The sequence below is a fragment of the Harmonia axyridis genome, chromosome 1, assembly GCF_914767665.1.
Source record: "Harmonia axyridis chromosome 1, icHarAxyr1.1, whole genome shotgun sequence".
Classification (NCBI taxonomy): domain Eukaryota; kingdom Metazoa; phylum Arthropoda; class Insecta; order Coleoptera; family Coccinellidae; genus Harmonia; species Harmonia axyridis.
In genome coordinates, this window is record NC_059501.1 from 38,460,949 (window position 1) to 38,486,445 (window position 25,497).

A 25,497-nucleotide genomic window follows, 5' to 3' on the forward strand; every position below is an offset into this window, starting at 1 on the left:
ACGCCTAATGTCATATTTTATTATTTTAGTTACCATTGAATTGAACTCTTTATATGAACGCCGACTCTTCTGCCACGATTATAACGTTATCAACAAAAATACAGGGTTAGTCAAAACTGTGTACCGAGCTTTCTGGAAACGAGAGAACATTGAAAAATAAACTTGGCCGAAAATGCATTTTGGGGGAAATATATCCTTCCAAAATTGATTAAATTAATAAAAAATATTCCGCATATATTCTGAACGATGAATGCCACCAGATTGCAATTTCGTGCATAAATGTATGTTGTTGAAATATATTCCTTTATTACATTTCTGATATTGGTAAAAACGGTGTTTTAGAAGGTGCGTTATGATTTTTTTTTGAATAATTTCTATGGTCATCGATGAATCTCGGGAATGATGAATCTGCTAACATCATGTGAATACAAAAACTCAAATATCTCGAAAACGGTTAAATTTTTTGTATTTGGATAAGAGTACCCCCTTCCTGAAATTCCTTCGCTCCATCGAATATTTCTTTTTTCACCAAAACGAATACAACGAAAGAAGTTGTCCCAAAAAAATCATGACTCACCCTCTAAAAACCCCCTTTATAAGAATATCAGAAATGCAAATGGGTAATAAGAAAATGTATGTTCACAACATACAATTAAGCACTGAATTTCTGCTGGCATTTACCTACCGTTTAGAAGTTATGCAGAGAAATTTTTTTAATTAAAAAAAAAAAAAAACTGTAACAGTATACATCGCCTTTAATATCCAGAAAAGGTCCAGTGCTTCTTTTTTATACCACCTCAGATCGAATTCGGTATAGTATATCCAAAGTCACTTGGAGGAAGCCTGAATATTTCAATTATACAAGGGTTGTCCAAGTTTTCAGAAATTCCTTTGGAATTTATGAAAATATTGCTATCAATACTCTCAAATAAACCCAGGTATTTAGCAAATCGTCTTGGAAACAAGAATATTCCAATTAGATTGATCCTATTGGCTGAATATTTCCCCTCGTATTCGTCTTTCCACTTTAAGAGCGTTTTGGTTACACTCATTAGCTGTATCGTGTATCTATCACTTCTTGATTACTTTCTAATAATTTGCTTAGACCAGTGTGGTCCATAGGGGTATTATTGAAATCCATTTTTACGTAGTTTTAGTTCGTTGAGTGACTGTTGCTTTTAATGATTTCGACTATGATGTTCGGCACAATTCAATGGCTTATGTAAAAAAAGATGAATATTTCGCAATCAAATCTATTCCTCCATTTACTTTCAAAGTCAGAATTGATATATGACGGGTTCTGAAGAAAATGATTTCGCATCCTAAATATCTTCATTCCACTGAAGGAAGAATTTATTAAAATGAGATTAACCAACAAAATGTTCATTACATTTTCTGATTTTAGCAATGTTATTACTGGTTTGAGAAATCATGTAGAATAGGCATATTATGATGTTGAGGCTCTTAGTACGTCAAATTAGCATCTACGTAGCCAGATCGAAAAATCAATGAAGTATTTCATAGAAAATAGAAATATTTCACTATTTCCTGCCATCAGTCAGGACAGTTTTGATAATAGGTCACATATATCTTTGAATATTTATTCTGATTCTGAAAACGAAAAATTTAAGAGTTATCGAGGAAAAACTTGAACTGAGGAAATACTACAATTTCTAACTGAGTGGAGTAGTCTATGACTTCCGGAAAACATAGAAACTATTACATTTCATGTAATGTCATTAATTATTCGTAATTTAAAATTTTATTGGTTTATGGATTTTCAACCATCTTAACGAATAATTTATTACAATTCATGCAATTTCGACTATTTAGTTTCTTTTTATGTTTTCTGGAAGTCATAGACTACTCCATTCGATGAGAAATTGCAGTTTTCCTTCATTTAAGTTTTTCCTCGATAACTTTTCAAGTATAGGATTTGCTTGAGACCCCTCTATTTTTATACCTAGGTAAAATTGACTGAATGAATGAAAAATTTAGGTTTTTTCCAAAAAACTTTTTGAGTGACTTGATGTCACTCAAGGATCTCAAGGTCATGCACCTATTCTACCTTAGTTTGTCTTATCTTCAGAGAGAACCTTTCCGAATTCATCTCAAAAATTTTCGTGCTATTATAATTCTATGCAACGATCAGTTCATAATCAAATTGTAACACCGTAGAATGACATAGTATCATTTTTGATGTAACAGCAAAATCTACTCACGTCACAAATTTTCTGAAAGAATCGACATCTGAGTCCCATACATACGCAAAAATATTATTTTCAACTCAAGGGTTTGAAAAGTGTGCGTCTATGGTTTATGACTGTTTTGCAATTATCTCTGGCCAAGCGTTTTTATAGACTAGTTCAAGTGACTTTGGATATACTATACAAAAGAACACTTTCTCCACAACGTTAATTTTAAACATTTTTATTTTCAGAACCCCTGTATTATATTTTGTGATATTTTGCAGTGTATAAATTGAAGCAATCATTCAATGATATTCACGAAAAAAAACTGATTCGAAAGTATTCAATTGTACCTATGGCATGAGAGAAAATATTTAAAGTGAAAAATCATCATTTTCATGAAACATCAAATATCTCGAAAACTGTGAGACTTTCATCTCGATTTTCTCAGGTAAAGCACATTCTGATCTACGTTCCATTTTCGTTTGACGTGGTCTTTTTGGAACACCCCTATAAATAATAATAATAGTGAAGTTTAAATAACGAAATACAAAATTAAAAATCATTTTTACCAGGACCTAACCAACTTTCACGAAAAATCATGAAGAATGATTAGAAACTTATATCATTATGTATGTCTAGGGTTTTATCACATTTTGAAGACATTAAATGCGAACGGTTAATAAAACTTGTTCTTTGGGGCAATTCCTTGGAAATCTTCTCTGATTTTTTAGTTGTCACGAAGAAGAGTAAGAAAATAAGAAGCCTTGAATAATGTATCGAAGAAATCGGAACTTAATGAAAACTGGCAGTTGAAACATTTCGACCAATCGAATAAATACTCATGTCATTAAACGTTAAGTACATTGAAATCGAAAGAAATCATGAGAATTTTTGGATGAAAACAAATTTTTCATTTGGAATATTTCATCGAATAAATGTTCCGAATGAAAAAACCGAATTATGTAAAATACCCTTAGTGAGTTGATGTTAGCTTGAACTTCTTCAAAGAAGATTTAGTGAGCAAAGTAAAGTGCTGAAAGTTTAGGACATTCATCCATTAACAATCTTCACGAAGAAGTGCAATTCTTTATTTTTCACGTCCTAGTTGGAACATTCATCTTTCAATAAGCCATACAAAAGGTCCTTCACTTCTTAATGTTGAAATCCAAAACCTTCAGTAAGAACGCTGAGGACTTATCTTTTGGTCCATTTCTTTAGACAGTCCACTTGCCGCCTTAAAAACATGTTAAATCCTGGAACTTGTTCTTAACGAACGCATTAAAAGTCTATCATTCAAGCAAACTAAACAGGCGAAAGAGATAATGTAACTAGGGACAGGGATGGTTTCCACGAATTTCGTTCGATCGAACCCCTGAATTCCTCTGTGTTTTCTTCAAGGAAATTATGGGATACTGTCCAATCTATAAATGTTGATATTTGGCGAAACTTATTTAGGAGTGATGAAGAGAAGAAACATTTTTTCCTTTCTTGACGTGAAGTCAGAAGGTTTTGGACACTTTTATAGTATATCCAAAGTCACTTGGAGGAAGATGAATATTTCGATTATACAAGGTTTGTCACAAGTTTCTAGAAATTCCTTCAGGGCCAGTGATTTTATTGCCTAACAATACTTTCAAATAAACCCCAGTATTTAGCGGAAGGTACACAACTGTGGAAAAACTTCTTTCCGAAAGCGTACACACACAAACTATGAAAATATAATGTCCGGATATTGCACATATCCTCAGTGTAAAGTAGACTAATGTGATATCTCTTTTGTTTCTTGAATATAATCTTTAGTATACAGTTTTACGCAACAATTAGTCTCTGCAATGAGTTCCTGTACATTCCGCCCCATATAAAGATACCATATCGAAAAAGTGATTCGGCTAGAGACTTGTAAACAAGTATCAGCATCTTTCGTGAAAGAAATTCTCTTAGCTGGTAAAATTTGTTAAGGAGCTTCCTCACCTTTTTCGACAGATAATCTCCATGATTGCTCTTTTTAAAATTTTTATCAACAATTATACCCAAGTACTTGACTTCATTAGTCTCCTTAATATCATTTTGCATACCGGGGACCTTTATACTAGAAAAATCTGGTCATTTGGTTTCTGTTAAGCTGAAGGCTAGATAATTCGTCTTCTCAATATTTACTGAAAGTTGGTTCTCACTTAGCCATTTTGCAACTCTTTGAAGACCGAGTTGAACAGCCGTTCTGTCCTCCGCCCACGAGTTCTCATGAAATATCACAACTGTATCATTCGCATAGGATACAGTCTTCACATCAGTTACCAAGGACAATAGAGAATTCATATAAACCAGAAACAGCACAGGTCCAAGAACAGTACCTTGGGGCACACCCATTTTTACAATCCCAGGTTGACTTAGTGTATCATTAACCTTCACACACTGTTCACGATTCGATAGGAAACTCCTAAAAACATTCAAAACTACGCCACGTATACCATAACATTCCAGAATGTGTAGCAGCCTCTCGTGACTGACACTATCGAATGCTTTTGCTAAGTCCAGAAAAACCGCTATACATTTTTTATTCTAGTCAAGACCCTCTTTAATGTACTCAACTACTGAGCACAAAGCATCGAATGAGCGGTCATTTGAACAAACCATTTCTCGACACCATGTTCTACTGAAAAATTTGTTCAATAATTAATTAGGTAATCAATGAATATGACGATTGCTCAATAACTGCCAATTAGTCGAAAAAATAATCAGTCTATCACTGATGTTTTGTTCTCTCAAAATGATCAAGATCAATGACACAATGTCATTGTTTTGAGGCGCAATAATTGAAATATTAGATATAACCCGAAGCCTAGTCCGCCTCTGCTCTCAAGGATACATAACTTTCCACGCTAGTAGACAAGACGGGCTTTAACGCTTTTTCTTTTTTGGGAGCCGCTACACACAGGGGAAATTTGTAATTTCATCCATACATTTCGCTTCTCTATTTGTTACTTGTACCAGACCGATAAGCGTATAACAGTTTCCATCGAGAAGAGGTCTTGTATTCAACTCTTTGAAATCATCTCAGATTAATGCGCCAAAGAAAATAGATTACCTTTTCAGATAATGCGGTCCTCCTACTTGAAATTAAGTAGATATCTTTCGAGGATATTATGCTCTTTGACTTCAAAGCAAAGGAACTCAAGTTGCATTTTGGGCATATTTTGTCTTCTCAAATATAAATAATGTTGATCTTTCGTCTGCTAGTTAAGAGATGTGAGATCTATTTTCAGGAACTCTTGAAGGCTCATTCATTCATGCGCCTGTGTTTTAGAGACTCTCAGGTCTTCTTCTTGTATCAGGACTGGAATTCTATTCTTTACACCTCTTCTTTCATTTATCCGACTTCGTACTGTTGTCTAACTTACTGCTTGTCCCTTTTTTTCATTTAGTTCTTTGAAAGAGATATTTCCTCTTATATGTCATTCTTATTTTGATTTGTGTCTTTCTTTATTCCTTATTCTCTCTCTATTGTCTTTATTACCTTCTTTATTTGTTAACTCCAAAGTTTCAATTTCAATTCTTCTTTGATTTGTTGTTGGTTGCATACCATGGGGCGCCTACCGCTGTTCTGATTACTGTATTTAGTGTACTTCGCAACTGATCTTTATTATTTTCTATTTCTACATACGTAATGCTCGGCATTAGTACTATTTTTATAATCTTCATCTTGTTTTCTAAAGAAAGTTTACTTTTTGGATTGAGCAGCGGGTACAGTCTCCCGTGCAACTACCTTACCTTATTTCTGTTTTCTTCTGTTTGTTGAGTTCATTTTTTACTCCCAGATATTTTCATTTCTCTTTTCATTCTATCGTCTGATTTTCTATTTTGACGTTTCCTGCTTTCTCTTTCTTAACTGTTGTTCCTCCGAAGTAGTTTGCAATTATTTTTGATGTATTCACTTTGAATCTTCATTTCTTGAAGGATTCTATCAGGTTATCATGTAGACTCACTTAACTTTTATAATTTGAAGTAATCATTTATTGATTAAGAGTCATTACCAAACCAAAAGATAAATTTTAAAATTGTTTATCAATTGTAAATTTCGATTTGTATATGAATTTCATAAGAATAACAAGAAAGAAATCTATGACTACCTAAAGTAATTGCTTTCTCTGCGAATCCTTACAAGATAAACAGTTAGGTACGTTTGGTTAATTTGAATGTTCCTTCATTAAATTTTTTGTGAAGAAGGTATACAAGTGATGAGTTTGTAAATTCAGTAATTTTGTTGAACTATTATTAAATACAAAAATGCAGAAACGTTCTTCTGTCTTTATGTTAATTTGATTTGTAAACCGTTTACTCAATTTGTACAGTTTTAATTATTCTGAAATTTTCTTTTGGTTAATTATTAATTTTGTCATTTTTAGAATTGAAATTGAATTCCAAAACAAAAATAAACCAAATATATCATAAAGATATATTATTGTGGAGGAATAGACACAAAAATGTCAATTTTTCATATTTATAATAAAAGAATTAGTTACTGAAATGCAAATTACTGAACTATTTTTTCAAAATTGGTCCGATATCGAAAGTAATATCTATGAATAGGATCATGTGCAATATTTGCTCATCTCAACAAAATTCATTGAGGAAATAGTGGTCTCATCCGCAATAAAGGGAAAACTCGAAGATATTTTGTCCTTCAACATATCCTTAAACAATCTTAAGATTTATTCAGAAGTGATATAGATTCATTTCGAAAATCGTTATCTAATATGGGGAAATTTTTATGGCCGTACGCCACTGTTTATCTGAATAGATTTACGCCCATAAAGTGGGAATTTAAAAGCCCCAAACTATATTTCCACACTCTTAATTCAATTCCGTTGCGGCTGCTTATTCGGAATCGAGTTCGTTGGAATATTATTATTTATTTATAATTCGAGTGTATAACCGACAAAAGCGCTAACACTTTACACAAACTGCGCAATTTTAATCTTGTTAGAGCCATAAAATCCCCATAAAGTAAGATTATTCCAAGTCTTCTCGCGGAGCGCTAGGGCCAAGATCCATATTTATGAGGGGGAAAAGTACAAGAGTACAATGAAAATATTACATCAAAAATAGAAAGGGAAGTATGCGAGCCTAATTTACATATTTTCTTCAATTTTTATTTATATTGGAAACTCCGACTTCGCAGAGCTCCGCATACATAAAAGTACTCAACCTGCCTTGGTGGGACTGAAAATACAATGGACTGAATAACAATTGCACATTTTGCTTCGCACGCTGTTTTCAATTAGGGCTTTGTTTATGGAAATAACGTAGACAGTTGCTGTAATTCCGACCCTAAGTAATTGATATTCCCTATCGGAAAAACCACTCAATAATGCATCCGCGGTGTATCGAGGCCTTCATGAAAAATCTACGCGATGGAATAGGTTCGAGTTTGAATATCGCATAGGTCCAATCGTTGCTCGTTTTAGAAAAATCATTGCATTTCCATGATTTCACTGCGTTAAGTGGCATTCAAATTTTTTTATCGCATCAATCTATCCGCCGGAACGCTTTTTGAATTATTGCTGTTTATTGATCGCCAGCGAAGTTAATTTTTCAGTTGAAGAGAAACGGAGGTTGCTCTTTGGTTCATTATCATCAATAGATAGACGATGAATACTTGAAATTTTCACACATTCCATTTCGGAATAATTAGAGGAATATTTTATATGATATTACAAGGCTGAAGAACCCTTCGTCGATGACCATTGGCTCTTCAATAAATGACAGTTATCTATCTATTGTAATGAAATTTAATAACATGTTCTGAAATTTCCTTTTTTTCCTACAACTGCTATGAAAAGTAGAGTACTCTCCATAGCTTACTCAACTTCAAAACTATGAATTGCTCATACTGTGAGAAATATTAGGCCACACGGCTTGGTAGACCAATGAAATTGGGATTTTGAGAAGTCGTTTCTACAGAAGTGCAAGAAATTAAAAGATACTGTCAACGAAGGCCATTTTTAATTGAATTGGGTTCATTACTTGAATTATTTAAACTTGTGCAGTTGTAGGAAATAGTATACAGGGTGATTACGGAGGAGAACGTCAGATTTTAGGAGAAGTTCACACTAGTTAAGGCAGTTCCGAAACAATGTTTGGTTTATGGTTGGGGGCCTTCATTGAGGGTCTACAGGGTGATTTGTCCGATTCAACTGATTTGTGTTTTATTCATAACTTTGGTATGGCTTGATCAATATTAATGAAATTTTCAATGTAGAACATTATGATTGTCTACTTTCAATAATTCTAACACTTTTTCAAAAATACAGGGTGAGAACTATGATAAGTTCAGATTGAATTTGCAGTTTGAAAAAACACCCTGTACATTGCGTTTTCAAAAATTCGCTACCTGCTCAGGATTCTACCATAAGTTAACATTACTGGAGCGTTTTTATTTTTTTTGGCACAAGTCCAGTTATTCTAGAAAATCTTTTTAAAGATGAACGTTATTTCGCTCCAAGGCAGTGAGAATATTCTGAACTAGGTAGTATTGCTGTATCGTTTAATGATACAAAGCTTTTCTGAATGTATGAAAAAGAGTTTTTATCAAATCGAAAATTTTCCATGAAACTTAAATCTCAATTAAAATCAAGTTAGTTAAGACCTATAGTTATCATCACACAGAACCCCAGAATGAGAATATTGAATAAATGCTCTGTTGCAAGAAGTGTATTTCAACATGGCACAAATATTTACTTATGCGGAACAGGCAGATATGATTCTTGTTTATGGTTTTTGTAACGGAGAGGTAAATGAAGCCAAAATGGAATACCAAAGACGATTTCCAAACCGACGTCAACCAAATAAAGGTACTTTTGGACAAGTATACAATTATTCTGAAGAACATGGGCAATATCCTATTGATAGAGCACATTGATAGTACTCGTCAAATTTCAAACTTGGAGGTAGAATGGTTGGGAATATTTGGATATTTGTGGCGAAAAGGTAATAATTGATATAGGCATAAATGAGTGAATTCGTAGTAAATTTGATTTTGCAGTTTGTCTTCCAGTATATTCGAGAATGTTAAAATAGAAGCACACTTATGGTGTGGATTCATACAATTTTTATCATGCATGCTGATTTGCTCGATCAAATCATTTCTGTGTTCAATTTAAGTTCATTTTTAACACTTCTATAGATTTCAAACTACAATCAACGAGTTGATCGGATAATCGAAATTTTATAGAACCCGTCGGTAATGTCACAAGTATTTCCTACTGCAATCAATCACGCAAAATAAAATAGTACAACTTTTTCATAGATAACTGGATTTATTGCTAGTTGAATTCAGGAAGAGGTGATGATATGTTCAGTCAATGTTCTTGTTCTGGTGTATAGATTTCAATCTCAGTAATGAAGCAGCCAACTTTTTGGTCTCCACTATATAATATATTCTGAATTTGCCACAATCCATCGGAAAACCACGCAGATAAATCTATCATATCAGTCTTTTCTGAAGCATATCTTGAAGTAAAATTGCCCTGTAAAAAATCAATTCTACTATTAGGGGAAATGCGGACAAAATGACATACTTTTTTGTTTTTCAATCATATATTTTTAGTTATTGCAATAATACTCCCATTTTGGTGCTAAATACTAACTTTGGTTAATTGTTTTTGAGTATTATAAGCTGAAAATTGAATTAAACTACAAAAATAAAAGATATAAGAAATTATTTTGACATCTAACAAAATCCATTTCGTCCGTATACTGAGGACAAAATGACATACTAGTAATAGACATAATGACAAACATAATATTTGAATGCAAAGTTCAAAAATATGAAGGTTTTGGTTCTCGAGACAGTAGCATACGATGTATAGGCCCATTGAAAACACTGCATACAACGCAGCCACTGCTCACCCGGTATGAAAGGAAAAATAAACGTCATTTCAATAAATGCAGGGGCAGTCATCGACATCTTCATTTTTATTGTTAATTTGAAAGGGTTCAGTGTCAAATTCTTCATCGTCAACGACTTTTTTATTTTGCAACGGTCTTGTTTTTTTTACCACAGGGTTTTTTATCATTGAATGATGTTGCAATAATTTCTTGTTTCTTCTTCTTGGGTGGAAGGGTTGCAGCAGATTTAGACTTGGTTTTGTCAAAATAAGGCGTTAACGTGCATTTGCGAGCTTCTGGCTTTCTTATGCCTTGTCACTGAAGCTAGGTTGACATGGCTAGTGGATCACAGCTGTGGTTCAAGAATACATGGAAAACGACCCGTCTCAACGGATGAGTCGTGCAGATATTCACGAAATGAACGATTTATCCTAGTTGACACGGGTAGTGAAGCACATGCGAGGTTAGTTATGTGTGGAGATCGACTCGTGTCAACGCAGGAGTTGTGAAACTATTCTCGAAACGGACGGTTTCGAAGGCGGCACGAACGTAAAATGGGATATCAAACATGTTAGATATTTAACGTGTTTCGTGGTCTTTCAGCGACCATAGTGGAAGAAGACAAGGGTTATTGGGTTTAAACGGATGAAATAAATTTTTAGTACTTGTACTAAATATCACAAAATTCAAGCCAGGCCAGCACATATGTCATACATTTTTTGAGTTTCATAGGAATACTCAAAAATTAAAAAAAAACTCATCCCAGTACATCTGTATTTCGATTTTGTGCTGCACTTATGGGAAGTTGTGCCCCTGACATTCCCGTAAAAAAAAATTGAAGAAAGTTAGTCGTGCACTTTAATTTTTCTTCGGCCAAAATTGCTTCAGATACATTTGCTACATTTGTGCAGTTGCCTTGTTCTGGTCAGATTATCAGAAATAACTCTCTACTTTTTCTTCAAAGGATGGAAATCAGTAAATTGTTTGAAAATCTGACAGACATTAGTCAGCTGAAATATAAAGCCCAACTATACAGGGTGAGTCTTTGCTTGTACATGTCCGATTCCATTCCATTTGCGAGATATAACTAAAAATTACAGGTTTTTTTATGGATTTCCAACAGCCTACATCTTTTCAACCGAGCCGATTCGGAAAAAATGGTAAAGGAAAAAGTATTTCCTTTGACGTCAGGAATTGCGTATTGCAAATTTCGAATTTGAGTCTACTGATAAGTTTATCGCACAATGAAATTCCGCTTATTAGGCAATGATCAATTGATCACCTTGTATGACAGTACCAATAATGATTTTTGAATTTTCTCTATGAATCAATTATTTGTGGTTACGAATTCGAGATAAAATCATAGAACACATACAGGGTGATCCAATATTTCCGAAAATAGAAAAAGTCCGGATCTGATTTTTTCGCGATTTCAGAAATAATGAAGGAAGGCGATAGTAGATTGACTACACTTCAAAATTTGAAATTATTCGGTCCATTAGTTAAAGAGTTATTGAAGTATGAAATTTCACTTATAAGGTTAACATCACACTGTATATAGCAAATGGCGATCTTGATACGAGTCCTTCATGATGATCTCATTTATGCATCCATTTGTCGCATTTTTCCCGGGATACCCTGCATATAGCCTAACTATACATATAAAAATATTCACAGACAAAAACTTTTGTGAAAATATTAACGGCAAGAGAAAACGAAAAAGCGAGATTACTTGGATAAAAAAAAGTCCTATGACAATAGAGCCACAAACGTTTTGCGATTGATCAACAAAAATCACATGTTTAGAAATTTTGGAATGAGATTTAATTCGGTCATAAACAACAGTTAATTCCCATCAAAAAAGAGCCGCATCATAGTCATAAATATCTAGATTGACGCAGAAAGACATGTGCAGTCATCAGGGCTGGTCGGCATCCCTTTGTGCCGACGAAGAAACAACATAAATTTGCCAAATATGTTCTGGAGTTACGAATACATATACGTCATTTCGTTCCCGTGAAAAAGGAGTGAAATCATCGAACGCAATGCACTACCCATGTCAACCTAGCTTGAGGAAGTGGTGAAAGAATTTCATTAGGAAAGGATATCGTAATTGTTCAGAGAACGAGCGCTTCAAATGATCTTAATAGTCATAAAAAATTACACATTTTTTTATCTGTGTATTGAAAACAGATGAGGGTAATCCTGCCGAATAGGTATATGACCTTGAGACTCTCGATTCTGTTATGTCAAAATGCCAGCTAAGTTGCCAGATTGTAAAAAGCGTTTAGTGTCATAGAAATAAAGTTTAATTGGGGATTTCTACCTACTTCATTGTTTATTAAAACAATACAAATTAAATAATATATTTTATTCAGAAACAGCATATAGTTTGGATACAACGTTTTTTTCTGGGGAACAAATGATGGATTGTGAAGAGGTACCAGACATTCCAATAAATATCATTTCCATAAATAATTACACTTTGGTTTTTCAACAAAACGATTTATTTACTTCTGCTTTTTCCTGCATGGAGGAGATAACAAGACATGGGCGTTTGTGCGATGTCGTCTTGAAGGTTCGGTATTGGAATAATAATCTCGAATTATCTCTACTTAAAAATTTTTTAAGTGGAGGGAAAATCTTTTAGTGCCCATCGAATTGTCCTTACATCAACAATTCCATATTTTCATGCTATGTGTACATATGATTGAATCACTTCCACAAGTAAATCAGTTCACTACACGCACTTTACTACAATAAAATGTAATTTCTGATTGTATCAGTAACACTCAAATTCAAACTAAGATTGAAACTTCAAGATAATATATAGGTTACGACTGATGGCGGGAAATACCTGATTAATTCTTCATCTGGCAACGTAGCTGCCCATTTGACGTACAAAATCAGACGTCTTTCGAGGGTCCCAAGGTCATATACCTATTCGGCAGGATTACCCAGATGAGTTAAGTGTAAGGTTGTATAAAAAGTAAGTTTTTGAGTATGGATGAAGTATTGAGCATGTAGATTTATCTCAGAAACGGATCGAAAGATATTTATAGATTTTGGGGTGTGAGTAATTTGTGACCTGGCCGATATTATGGTGGTATTCTTGTCAGATCTTCACTTTTTTAAATCCTTAGGAAAAAATGAATATTTTTCATATGATGTTCCCCAAACTTGTATGCCATAATCTCGGAGTTAGAGCAACATTTAAAATTTCTTCGCTGTTGCGCATTCGCCGTATTGTAAGTACGGGAAGCCAGTTAGGAATGTGCTGGCAGACAAATCAACAGATTTCGTGTTGATAATGAGATGAAATAATATTTACTGAACCATTTAGACAAAAGCACAGTGTATTGGACAAGTCATAAACATCAACAAATTAAATGGAGATAAATAAAGAGAGTAATCCACTTAATACAATTATCTTCTAGAGAAACTAGAAAACTTCAGAGTTTTCATCAAATCAGGTAGATTATTGAACAATATAACACTTTGATATTTTTCAGATGTTTCAAATTTAGCAGTTCTATGCTTCGATATCAAATTACCATATAAATCTTACAAACCTTATAAAATCTTACCGAGTCTTCTTCTCTTAGGTCTGGAGGAATTCTTCCTTGCGTTGCGTTGTTCAATGACAAATGCGAAATATAATGTAAATGTAACTACAACTCCGAAATCGCAGTACCTACTATTATGTGAGGAACATCAATTGGAAAATATCCAGCTAGCCCAGTCATATTAGGTAAAAAAAGGGGTCAACCTCGGAATGAAAGATAATAAGCTGCAAATTGGTATGAACCTTTGTTTTGTCATTCTAAATGTTGTCTCAAAAGTCACAATCGTTATCGTGTCCGCGTCTCAAGATATTCAAGGTCAAAGGTCACAAAAATCGGTTTTTCGCGAATATCTGGCTTCCTATCGGTTAAATGAGATTTGCATTTATTATAAAAGTTGTAGGCTATAAAATTCCCTACAACTTTTGTTTGAACTTTTTTTCATACGACCAACCGTTTTGAAGGTAGAGCGCGAAGAGTGCACATCGTACAGTCATATACGGCCTAATGAAGAAAATACATATAGCCCAGTCATATTAGGGCTTTCACCTCGGAATGAAAGATAATAAGCTGCAAATTGGTATGAACCTTTGTTTTGTCATTCTAAATGTTGTCTCAAAAGTCAAAATCGTTATCGTGTCCGCGTCTCAAGATATTCAAGGTCAAAGGTCACAAAAATCGGTTTTTCGCGAGTATCTGGCTTCCTATCGGTTAAATGAGATTTGCATTTATTATAAAAGTTGTAGGCTATGAAATTCCCTACAACTTTTGTTTAAACTTTTTTTTCATACGACCAACCGTTTTGAAGGTAGAGCGCGAAGAGTGCACATCGTACAGTCATATACGGCCTAATGAAGAAAATACATATAGCCCAGTCATATTAGGGCTTTCACCTCGGAATGAAAGATAATAAGCTGCAAATTGGTATGAACCTTTGTTTTGTCATTCTAAATGTTGTCTCAAAAGTCAAAATCGTTATCGTGTCCGCGTCTCAAGATATTCAAGGTCAAAGGTCACAAAAATCGGTTTTTCGCGAATATCTGGCTTCCTATCGGTTAAATGAGATTCGCATTTATTATAAAAGTTGTAGGCTATGAAATTCCCTACAACTTTTGTTTAAACTTTTTTTTCATACGACCAACCGTTTTGAAGGTAGAGCGCGAAGAGTGCACATCGTACAGTCATATACGGCCTAATGAAGAAAATACATATGATCCCGATATTCTGGAAGGTTTGGAGATGAACATGACAGATAATGAGGATGATGACAATGAATCGAACATTTTTGAGCGACAAGAAGAAGAAGACGACGAAGAAGAAGAAGATAATTAGCTTCCATTTCCAATTTCATTACAATTAAAATCAACAAAGATACTTTTGATATTTGAACTCACATTTTGATAAATGTATATTATGCCGTATTTAATAATAAATAAAAATATGTGTAAAATATATACTCTTACTATCATTTTAACTTAAAATAAAACTAAAATATATAATCCAGAATTAATAATATTTTATACTTAAATAGTTAAATATGAATAATTATATATAAATAATCAAGTTACTTACTTTAATTAAATATAAATAATTAATAGTTAGTACATAAATAATAGGCATTGTTTAATAATTATAATTTCCAAGTAAATAATTGACTTTATAACGTACTGATAACCATAACTCACGCTTGACCTTGCATTAGGCCGTATATGACTGTACGATGTGCACTCTTCGCGCTCTACCTTCAAAACGGTTGGTCGTATAAAAAAAAAGTTCAAACAAAAGTTGTAGGGAATTTTATAGCCTACAACTTTTATGATAAATGCAAATCTCATTTAACCGATAGGAAGCCAGATATTCGCGAAAAACCGATTTTTGTGACCTTTGACCTTGAATATCTTGAGACGCGGACACGATAACGATTGTGACTTTTGAGACAACATTTAGAATGACAAAACAAAGGTTCATACCAATTTGCAGCTTATTATCTTTCATTCCGAGGTGAAAGCCCTAATATGACTGGGCTAAGCATGTTCTGCGGATTTCAAAAGGCCAAAATATATATAGCTTGATTCATTTGGAGTAACAAAGTTCATTATCATTCCGGAAAGAGGAAATATCTAACAACTAAAAACTGAAAAACCCACTCTGTATAATGATTCAACCTTCAATGGAAAAACTTCACATAATATTATTTATGACATTTCGAAGTGTAAAAAGGATCAGATGAGAAATATCCATATGAATTTCATATCAAATAACGTGTTCAGTCTGGATCGAGATATTGAAGGTTACGCTACATTTGTTGTTTGAAACATAGATAAAAACGAGTTTCGTGTATTGATCGCTGTTTTTTATGAGAAAAAATACGATTCAAGCAAACAATGGCTTTATAAGTTTTATTTAGACTCTAACAACAACGGTTAAGGTGGTATATACTCGCTTCAAACGTGGTCGAAGAACCACCGACGATACTGAAGTTGTTCGAATTCTGCAAATATCCTAAAAGCCCACGTGGTTATGAGCGATCGTAAATTGAAGTTGCGTGAGTTGAAGATATCAGAACGCAATCTCTAACCTATTTTGTTCGAAATTGGTGTCAAAAGCTAAAACGCATCGTCGATTTAAAATGCTGTTTGGAGCTGTTTCAGCGAAATAAACGGGATTTCTTGCGACAATATGCGAAAGTTGACGTATCATGGATTCATCACTACACTCCTGAGTCAAAGAGAGCGTCAGCTGTGAGTGAAAGCCGTCCAAAGCGAATAAAATTCCAAACATCAGATGGCAAGGTTATGGTAGGTAAGCATATTTTGGGACGTGCTTGGTATATTTATCACAGACTGACTATCTTTAAAGATATTGAACAGTGAATCAACGAAAACCATGGTCAAATTGATAAATTGCACTTCCAACTTATTCATCATATCCGGCCTTCGGTGATTTCTTACTTTTGCAGACCTCAAAAGGATAGTCCATGGAAAAAAATTTGGATCGAATGAAAAAAATTATATCTAATGTTGAAGCATATTTCGACAGCAAAGACGAATCTTTTTACAGAAAAGTTGGAAGAGCGTTGGAGAATTTAGGTATCACTCTTAAAGATGACTATGAAGATCAATGAAGTCGCTTTTAAAAAGAAATGTTTTTAATAATAATAATAATAATAATAATAATAATAAAATCGATCGAAGGAACTGCTGATAATAGATTCCATCATATGCAACCAAGCCTTCAAAAAACACAGAAATCTTTTTATGACATATTTTGACTATAAGAAGGCCTTCGACTCTATTCCACATGGGTGGCTGACAAAAATTTTGGAAATATACAAGATCGATCCAATTACAATAAACTTTCTGAAGTATGCAATGTGCAACTGGAGAACGAATATCGAACTCTCTACAGCGAACATAATTACTAAAGATATTCCAATAAAAAGGGGAATTTTCCAAGGAGATTCGTTGAGTCCCTTATGGTTCTGCTTGGCGCTGAACCCCCTTTCTAAACAACTGAATGCTACTGAAAAAGGTTTCAATGTGAAAGGAAACAGAAATAATATTGCACTCAATCATTTGCTATACATGGATGACCTCAAACTTATAACAGGCAACAAAAACCACTTGCAAATTATGGTCAAACTGGTGGAAAATTTTTCGGAAGACGTGGGGATGAAATTCGGATTGGACAAGTGTCGTACTATTAGCGTAGTGCGTGGAAAAATCCAAGATGAACCGATAGCTCTCTCCAATGGACAGGAGATAGAAGCAATGAAATCGGACGATCTTTATAAATACCTAGGAATGAAACAAAACCGACGAATAAACCATCAAAGAATGAAGGAAGACTTAACAACTGAGTTCATTAGGAGAATCAACAAAATTGTGAAAACAAACCTCAACAGCAAGAACATGACGAGAGCTATCAATACATATGCATGTTCAATTCTTACATACTCTTTCGGTATCATTCCATGGACCAAAACAGATATGGAAAACCTGCAACGCAAAATGAGAACCTTGATGACGAAAGCACACAAGCACCATCCGAAAAGTAGCATTGAGAGGACGACACTGCCGAGGAATAAAGGAGGCAGAGGTCTGCTAGACATCATGGAACTTGCCCATGGTCAAATTGAATGCCTACGAACATACTTCAAAGACAAATCAGGCACGTCAGAGATCTACAAAGTACTGTGTGAAGCAGACGAATCAACACCTTTACAACTGCATAAGGAGCAATTGTCATACAACCACCAGACAATCCAAGAAAAACTGCAAAGATGGAGAGAAAAGCCCCTACATGGACGACATTTCAACGAGGTGAACCAGGATCATGTCGACATTGAAGCGTCGAACTATTGGCTCACATCAGGTGCGATGTATCCAGAAACGGAAGGATTTCTTTTAGCCATCCAAGATCAAGTGATCTCAACAAAAAATTACTGCAAACATATCATAAAGGATCGAACTATTACTGACGATCGATGCCGTTATGGTTGTCCAACGAACGAGACAATCCAACATATCACGGGAGGATGTCAAATGTTTGCAGGAAATGAATATAAAGAGAGACACGATGCAGTAGGAAAGATACTACACCAAGAAATGGCAACTAAATTAACACTAATTAATTCTGAAAAAGTGCCATACTACAAGTACCGACCGGAAACCATCCTGGAAAACGAACGCTATAAACTGTACTGGGATCGTACAGTTTTGACTGATAAAACAGTCCCACACAACAGGCCAGATATATTGCTAGTTGATAAACAACAAAAGGCAGCAATACTCATCGACGTAGCAATACCTAATAACAACAACATGCGTCAAAAAGAGGTCGAAAAAATTTCAAAATATAGGGACCTCGAATTTCAGATAAAGCGCCAGTGGGGAATGATATCAACGAGAACTATTCCAATTATCATCTCAACAACAGGAATAGTACCCAAAAATCTCAAGAGAAATATCAAGCAACTAGGACTTAGTGAGTATATATGTAATATAATGCAAAAAGCTGTTCTTTTAGGTACTGCAAGGACGGTGAGAAAATTCCTAGGAAGCGAAGGACAGGTCCAAGGATCGCGTGTAAGAGGACCAGAAGTTCGACGAGAACCAGGGGGACCACAAGGACCGGACACGACCGAGCTCAGCCCTTCTGATATTTTAAATATCTGGGATTGAGTGAATGTTCCTCTTAGCGAGGAGTGAGAAGCCGACGGCGAGGATAAATCCTACGCGTATAGGCAAAAGTCGATAATAATAATATTTATTCATGCTATTACATTTCACAATGTTTACATACGTCAAATACAAAAAGAAAATATATACTCATGAAAAATCCTGAAAATTATTCAAATAGTATTCATTCAATGAGAAAAAACATTTATTCAACAAGTATTTTTTCAAACAAAGTTTGAATTGTTTAGTAGGCATCGCCCTCACAGTGGGTGGCAGGCTGTTGAAGAGCTTAGGCCCATAGTAAGTTACACCGCACTTTACCTTATTGATTCTGTGGAAATCAGGATAAATTAGATCTCTTTTTCGTGTGTTATATTCATGAATATCCTGGTGTGTTCTATATTCCTCCTCATGCGACTTTACAAACAACAAACACTGAAAAATGAACAGACACGGGACAGTAAGTATTTGTTTATCCTGAAAGACATGTTTGCATTCATCTCTGTAATTAAGTCTACCCAAAACTCTGATAGCCTTTCTTTGCAATCCAAAGAGTCGTTTCACACCAGCATCATGACCCCAGCACAAAATACCATATGTTATCCTAGATTCTATGAATCCACGATACACAGACAATAACACAGAATCCGACACAACATCAGTTAATGACCGCAATGCAAAAACACCTGACGTAATTGAACTACAGACTTTATCGATGTGAGCATTCCAAGACAAATTACCCTCCATATGTACACCTAAAAATTTGATTGGTTCAAGTGAATTCATCCCTCCTAGATCTCTCATTGAAAAATACATATACTCTGTCTTCGTTTCATTCAAGCTGAGCTGGTTGCTATTGAACCATTCTGAAACAACAGAGGACAACTCTCCCAAAATGTGAACTATAAGCTCCCTAGACTGAGCCTTTTTGAGCACAGTTGTGTCATCAGCAAAAAGAACAAAGTCCGCATCAGGGTCGCAGCTCACAAGATCGTTGACGTAGATGAGGAAGAGAAGCGGTCCGAGAACCGATCCCTGTGGCACACCGCAATCAACACTTGACAAGTCAGACAGATCTCCCCCGACATCAACACACTGCACCCTATCAGACAAATAGGAGCCCAAAAGTTCAATTGCACCCTGATCGAACTGATACCTCTTTAATTTATAAAGAAGATGCTCTCTAGACACGCAATCAAAAGCCTTGCTCAAGTCACAGAAAAGTCCACCCACGTATAAACCATCACTATATCCTTCATTAATAATTTTCATAAGCTCTGTGATGGCAGCTGTTGTAGAGAGGCCGCTTCTGAATCCGAATTGGGAGCTATTAAAGAGGCAGTTGCTCTCAAAATAGGAGGTTAACTGTAGCTGCATAACCCTTTCCAAGACCTTTGAGAACAATGGTATAATCGATATTGGTCTATAGTTGTTGACCAATTGCACTGAACCTTTTTTATGAACAGGAACAACTCTTGCTACCTTAAGTATTTTCGGGAAGATGTTATCTTTTAAGCATAGATTCATCAATTTGGTGAGTGGACCAATTAATTCATTTACTAGACTCTTGAGTATTTTGATATTGAATCCATAATAGTCTCGACTACTCTTATTATTTAGTTTCATAATGATATCTCTAACCGAAGCCTCAGATACAAGAGAGAACTTAAATCGAATATCATGTAATCTGGACCCTATCGAACTACAGTAGTTATTCATAAATTCCGCCGATGTCCTTCTAGATGGTGGTATATTCATGATGATCTCTTTGGGTGAATCAACGAAAAATTGGTTGAATCTATTAGCAGTGATATTATTTTTACTTGTTATTTTTTTCTTCAACAGATTGGTACTACTTTTGATAACGTTCCATACAGATCTTGGATTATAATTGTGTTTCCGGATATAGTTGTCATTATATTGCTTTTTTGCAATCTTAATTTCACGTCGATATAATTTTTGATAGTCACTTACTATTTTCTTCGCATTGGGTGTCTTATAAACTTCAACAAGATCTCTATAAAAAATTAATCTCTCGCGCATATTTTTCAGATCATTACTGAACCAAGAAATAGGCAAGGAGTTAACAGAATGCTTATATGTTTTTGGGGGAAATGATAAATCCACACAATTCTTTATAAATGTCACAAACATATCAAACTTGCTCTCTGTACCAATATTAGTATCCCATATAAAATCCCAACAAATATCCCTAACCAGATATTTGAGAGTATCCATTCCCACCCTAGTAAGTGGTCTACACACAGTCACTTCACCAACTCCTCGTGTTCCTACATCACAAACAAATTCAGTCTCTATGCCCAAATGATCAGAGAAACCCAGATCAATCACGCAACCCCTACAATCATCAACATTTGTGAAAATGTTATCCAAACATGCACTTCCTCTAGTAGCAGACGACACAATACCATGGAGACCATATGAAGAGAAAAGATCCACGATCGCAGACTTATTAGTGCTATCTCTGAGAAAATTAATGTTAAAATCCCCCAGGACGAAAACACGAAAGTCACAACAATTTATTAATTCTAGAATACTTGCAATTACATCCAGAAAAACATTGAAGTTACCCAGTGGAGATCGATAAACAGCTATAATCAAGGTCTTCAATTGAGTGGACTGGATTGCACAAACCTCACTTTCCACTTCAACTGATTTTAAGTTTATATCATTTCTGGGTACAAATTTATCAATATGAAAATTTCTAAGAGCGGCCGCCACACCACCATGACCACGATGCCTACGGGAATAGGAAGAAAGAACTGTAAAATCATGCAACTTTACTTGCTCCAGCTCCCTCACACACATCCAATGTTCACTGAACAAAACAATATCGTGATCTAAACATAAAGCCTCTATTTGTTCAATCTTATTACGAAGACATTGGACATTTATATGAAGAAGCCTCAGCCTTAGACTACGCTGTCCCTTCTCCCCCCCTTCTGAAAAAAATTCTGAAAATTAAAAGCTCTTATAATTGCACCACTAGGCCAAAAATCTTTATTATTTAACAATTTATAAGTATCGTCATTAGGAGTGCCTATACTGAACGCAGAATTGGATCCTACAGTGTTCAATTTCTTAACTATAATATTTTCTGATGTCTTTAAATTACTCATATACTTTTTAACTGCTTCCTCTGAAATATCACCTGCAATTCTTCCAAGATATATCCACCGCTTTTTTGGTGCACCCTTAATGTTATCTTGTTCAGGGGCATTGATTCCAGTACACACTGTTGCTGTTTTGCCTTTTCGTTTCCCAGGTACTACTTTCCATTCATTTGTCTTTTTGTCAGAATATGGCTGTTCAGCATGGCTATGGTCAACCTCATTGATTACAGTTTTGACATTTGAACTATCTTGACCCTTATTAGTTTTATTCATAGTTGCTCCCACATTTTTAGAACTTCTGGTATTCCTCACATAGCCACCTTCGTTACCTATCTTCGAGTTTAACACAGATGCTTCGCTAATTAATTGCAGATTAGATGCGTTCTTGGACCCAGATGTAGAACTGATAGGTTGTTTTTCCGTATTATAAGTTGTTGCAGTCGGAAAACAAATCTGTTTTTGTTGTGTCGGTATTTCATTTTTATTTATTATCAATTTCTGCAAATTAATTGTATAATCCAAATCATTTATGGACTTTTGCATTAATTCTTTTTCACGGTTTAAACATATTATCTCCTTTTTAAGTATTTCATTATCATCATGTGGAATTACAGACGATTTATCCAATGTTTTCAGTTTTTCACAACATGAATCGCAAAACCATTTTACATTTTTATTTTCCGAGAAAATTCTCAACCATGCATCCTTTAGAGATGCACACACTACATGTAGTTTCATCGCACATAATGAACACTTTACTAATTTGGTATTAACCACAAAATTATCAGAGCACTTCTTACATACATCCGCACTCTCCAACATCTTGATTTTAGACTAGTTAAGTCTGGATTTATTGAGTGAAGTGTTATTAAATATCTATAGAAAGTTTTCCCTTACCGGTTCGATGGGGCATTTTGATATCGGCGGATTAAAAGTTTGCAGATACGCTGTCCATGCTGTATCTTCCATTTCAATTATTTCGCAGATATCAGTAATTGTAGCCTTTTCTAGATATAACTCGCAAATTGAACTTTTCGTATAGTTACATCTTGAAATTTGTGCCGTCATCTGCAAAGAATCTAATCATTTCCTAAAAAAATATATGCAAACGATACAAACCTTCAAATCATTAAGTGGTTCTTCAACTTCATAAACAATTTCGGTGATTACTTTTTGCCCAAAATTGAAAATTTTTGTGTGGAAGCTCTTGATGGTCACCACAAGAGGTTTTGTTTCGTCTGGGCAGTTTGTGGAAGACAATGTGTGAAAATGTCTATGATGCTGTAAAATGAAAACATGCATTCGATTGTAACTCTCTTAGAAATTCTGATATCAGAAGAAACAATCTATATGAAACTATAAAAGTTAGAGAAGATATATTTGATATCTAATGAGTATGAGTGCAACTTTCTGAACAGATTTTTATAGAAAATTAACGAATAATTGAGTAGCATTATATATTAGCATTGAAAAAGTAACTGAAGTGATAAAAAAAATTCGAATCAATTCGCAAATGCAATTTTCAACCTAAGTAACATATTCTTACGAATTGCCTGAAAATGGCGTCGATTTTAACGTTTATGTTTGTCATTATCAAAAACCAGTGAAATATCAAATGAATGCAATTAAGGAGTAGTTTTGTTCATTTAAACACTTTCAATGAGGTTGACAATTTTGTATGGAGATAGATTTCAAAAAATAAATTTTTAAATTAAGTGAAAAAACGATTTTGGAGGATCCACTTCCAAATAGCCCAAAATCCAGGAATTTTTCTTTACAAAAAAAAAACCAATTGTAATTGACCAAATTACAATATTGGAGCAGAACTTGTCTTTCATATATTTTGAAAAATATAAATAATTTTAATATTCACCTATCTTCACTTGAAAAAATTTTTACTGTTTCACATATACATTGCTTTAATATTCTGAATATTGGTTTTATTCATAATGTCATGAACAATGGTGAAAACAAAAAAAATTAGGAAAGCACTGACATGGAATTAAAGTGCCAATTGCGCCTGCGGAGACCACAGACTGTAATTGGTGTATGTGTCCTCCAAATGATCAACAGGCGCATGAAAGATGAGCTCTCAAACGCTTCTGATTTCACATCAGTGCTTCTCATTTTAAATAATGCAAAAATCGCATAATTGAAAAATCTGAACTCTGTTGTCATTGAAATACATATTAAGTTCTTTTCGATATTTTATAAAATTTCCGATTCTGATAAAGCTATCAATGAGTAATTTTTTCAGGAATTTGTTTCCAGAGTTTTACGTACTGAATGAGTTTTAAATGAACCTATTGAACGAAATACAATTTCAGTGACATAGAGAATAACCTAAAAATACACTGAATAATCCGCCTAAGATTTATTTACAATCTCAACTTACAAAACCATCAGTGACCAAGAAAATAATCATGAAAACAAAACTGAATGTGAGAAAATTTTTCACGTTCATATTGTGAACAACAATATTCGTTATCTCGAAAATTATTTGAAATAATTCGAATCGAACCTCAATTACACAATACGAAATATAGTGCCGAAACGAAATGATATCAGAATTCAATTTATTTTGTGGAAGGTAATGATCATATCACCATTAGTAGCAGATACGGCATCAAATTATACCCTCTCATTACATCCGTTCCGAATGACAATGGTGTGACTCAAATTGATTTTATCATAGATTTATTTCATTTGTATTGACTAAAGCATTCATGCAACACATTAATTCAATATGATGGAAGAATTGCTAAATAATCAAGGGGTAAACAAAATTCGAAATATATATATTTCAAATAAATTAACACCGACTTCTTTCATTAAGGTTTTTTAAATCAATCATTCCACAACAATTATCTCTCGAACTCCCTTTATTCATTAATAAAAAATATTGTATATTTTTATTGCATATAATATTTTACGATAAATATTTGCAATTCAGACAGAAACGTCTTTGGTCTATTGTTTTTGAAAATAAACCTTTGAATTGGTTCGACAAAAAAATTAATATTCCCTCGCAGAAGTTTTCACTGTTTTAAATTCCAAAATTTGAAAAGAGTGTTATTCATTGAACGTTGAAGTTTTTTAATTTTTTAGAGTTATTTATCGCTTTTACATATGAGTTATATGACTAGGTGAAAATAGTATTTACTCACCTATTTTGCTCATAGAATGTTTGATTTTATTATTCGTTTATTAATTAGCCATTTTCATTTGGATATTAAAGGCGAAAGAATATAATGACTGCCTTCTTGAATAGAACACTATTTGTTTCTCTGCTCTGAAACGGGATTCAGTTAGTATCGTTGACTGCAAATGGGTGATATAAGTAACTTAGTTTCTTTTTGATCAGTTATTTTTGCCATCAACTTAATTAAAGGTATTGTAGGGTGTTTCGTGAGATTGCAACTTAAAAATTTTTTTTGTCTTAGTGGTGTCGACTGCATGGTCAATTTGCCGCTTTTCTTCTTCCATTTAGTCTCTCAATGGTTCATGTATGTCTTACATCCGGTGATACATATCAATCATC

The 25,497-nt window shown here is 34.2% G+C and overlaps 2 protein-coding genes across 3 annotated transcripts in view; one reads left to right on the forward strand and one right to left on the reverse strand.

The window, feature by feature from the left end:
- LOC123671419 (hemicentin-1) overlaps positions 1 to 25,497 on the forward strand; it is a 365,630-nt gene that overhangs the window by 149,394 nt on the left and 190,739 nt on the right. The window lies entirely within an intron of this gene.
- Positions 9,504 to 24,492, reverse strand: LOC123671420. Its single transcript, XM_045605268.1, has 4 exons — positions 24,352 to 24,492; positions 23,076 to 23,237; positions 22,854 to 23,024; positions 9,504 to 9,718 (listed from the first exon to the last, which is right to left on the reverse strand). Exons 1-4 carry the CDS (start codon positions 24,418 to 24,420, stop codon positions 9,551 to 9,553), a joined length of 570 nt encoding a protein of 189 aa, XP_045461224.1. The 5' UTR covers positions 24,421 to 24,492; the 3' UTR covers positions 9,504 to 9,550.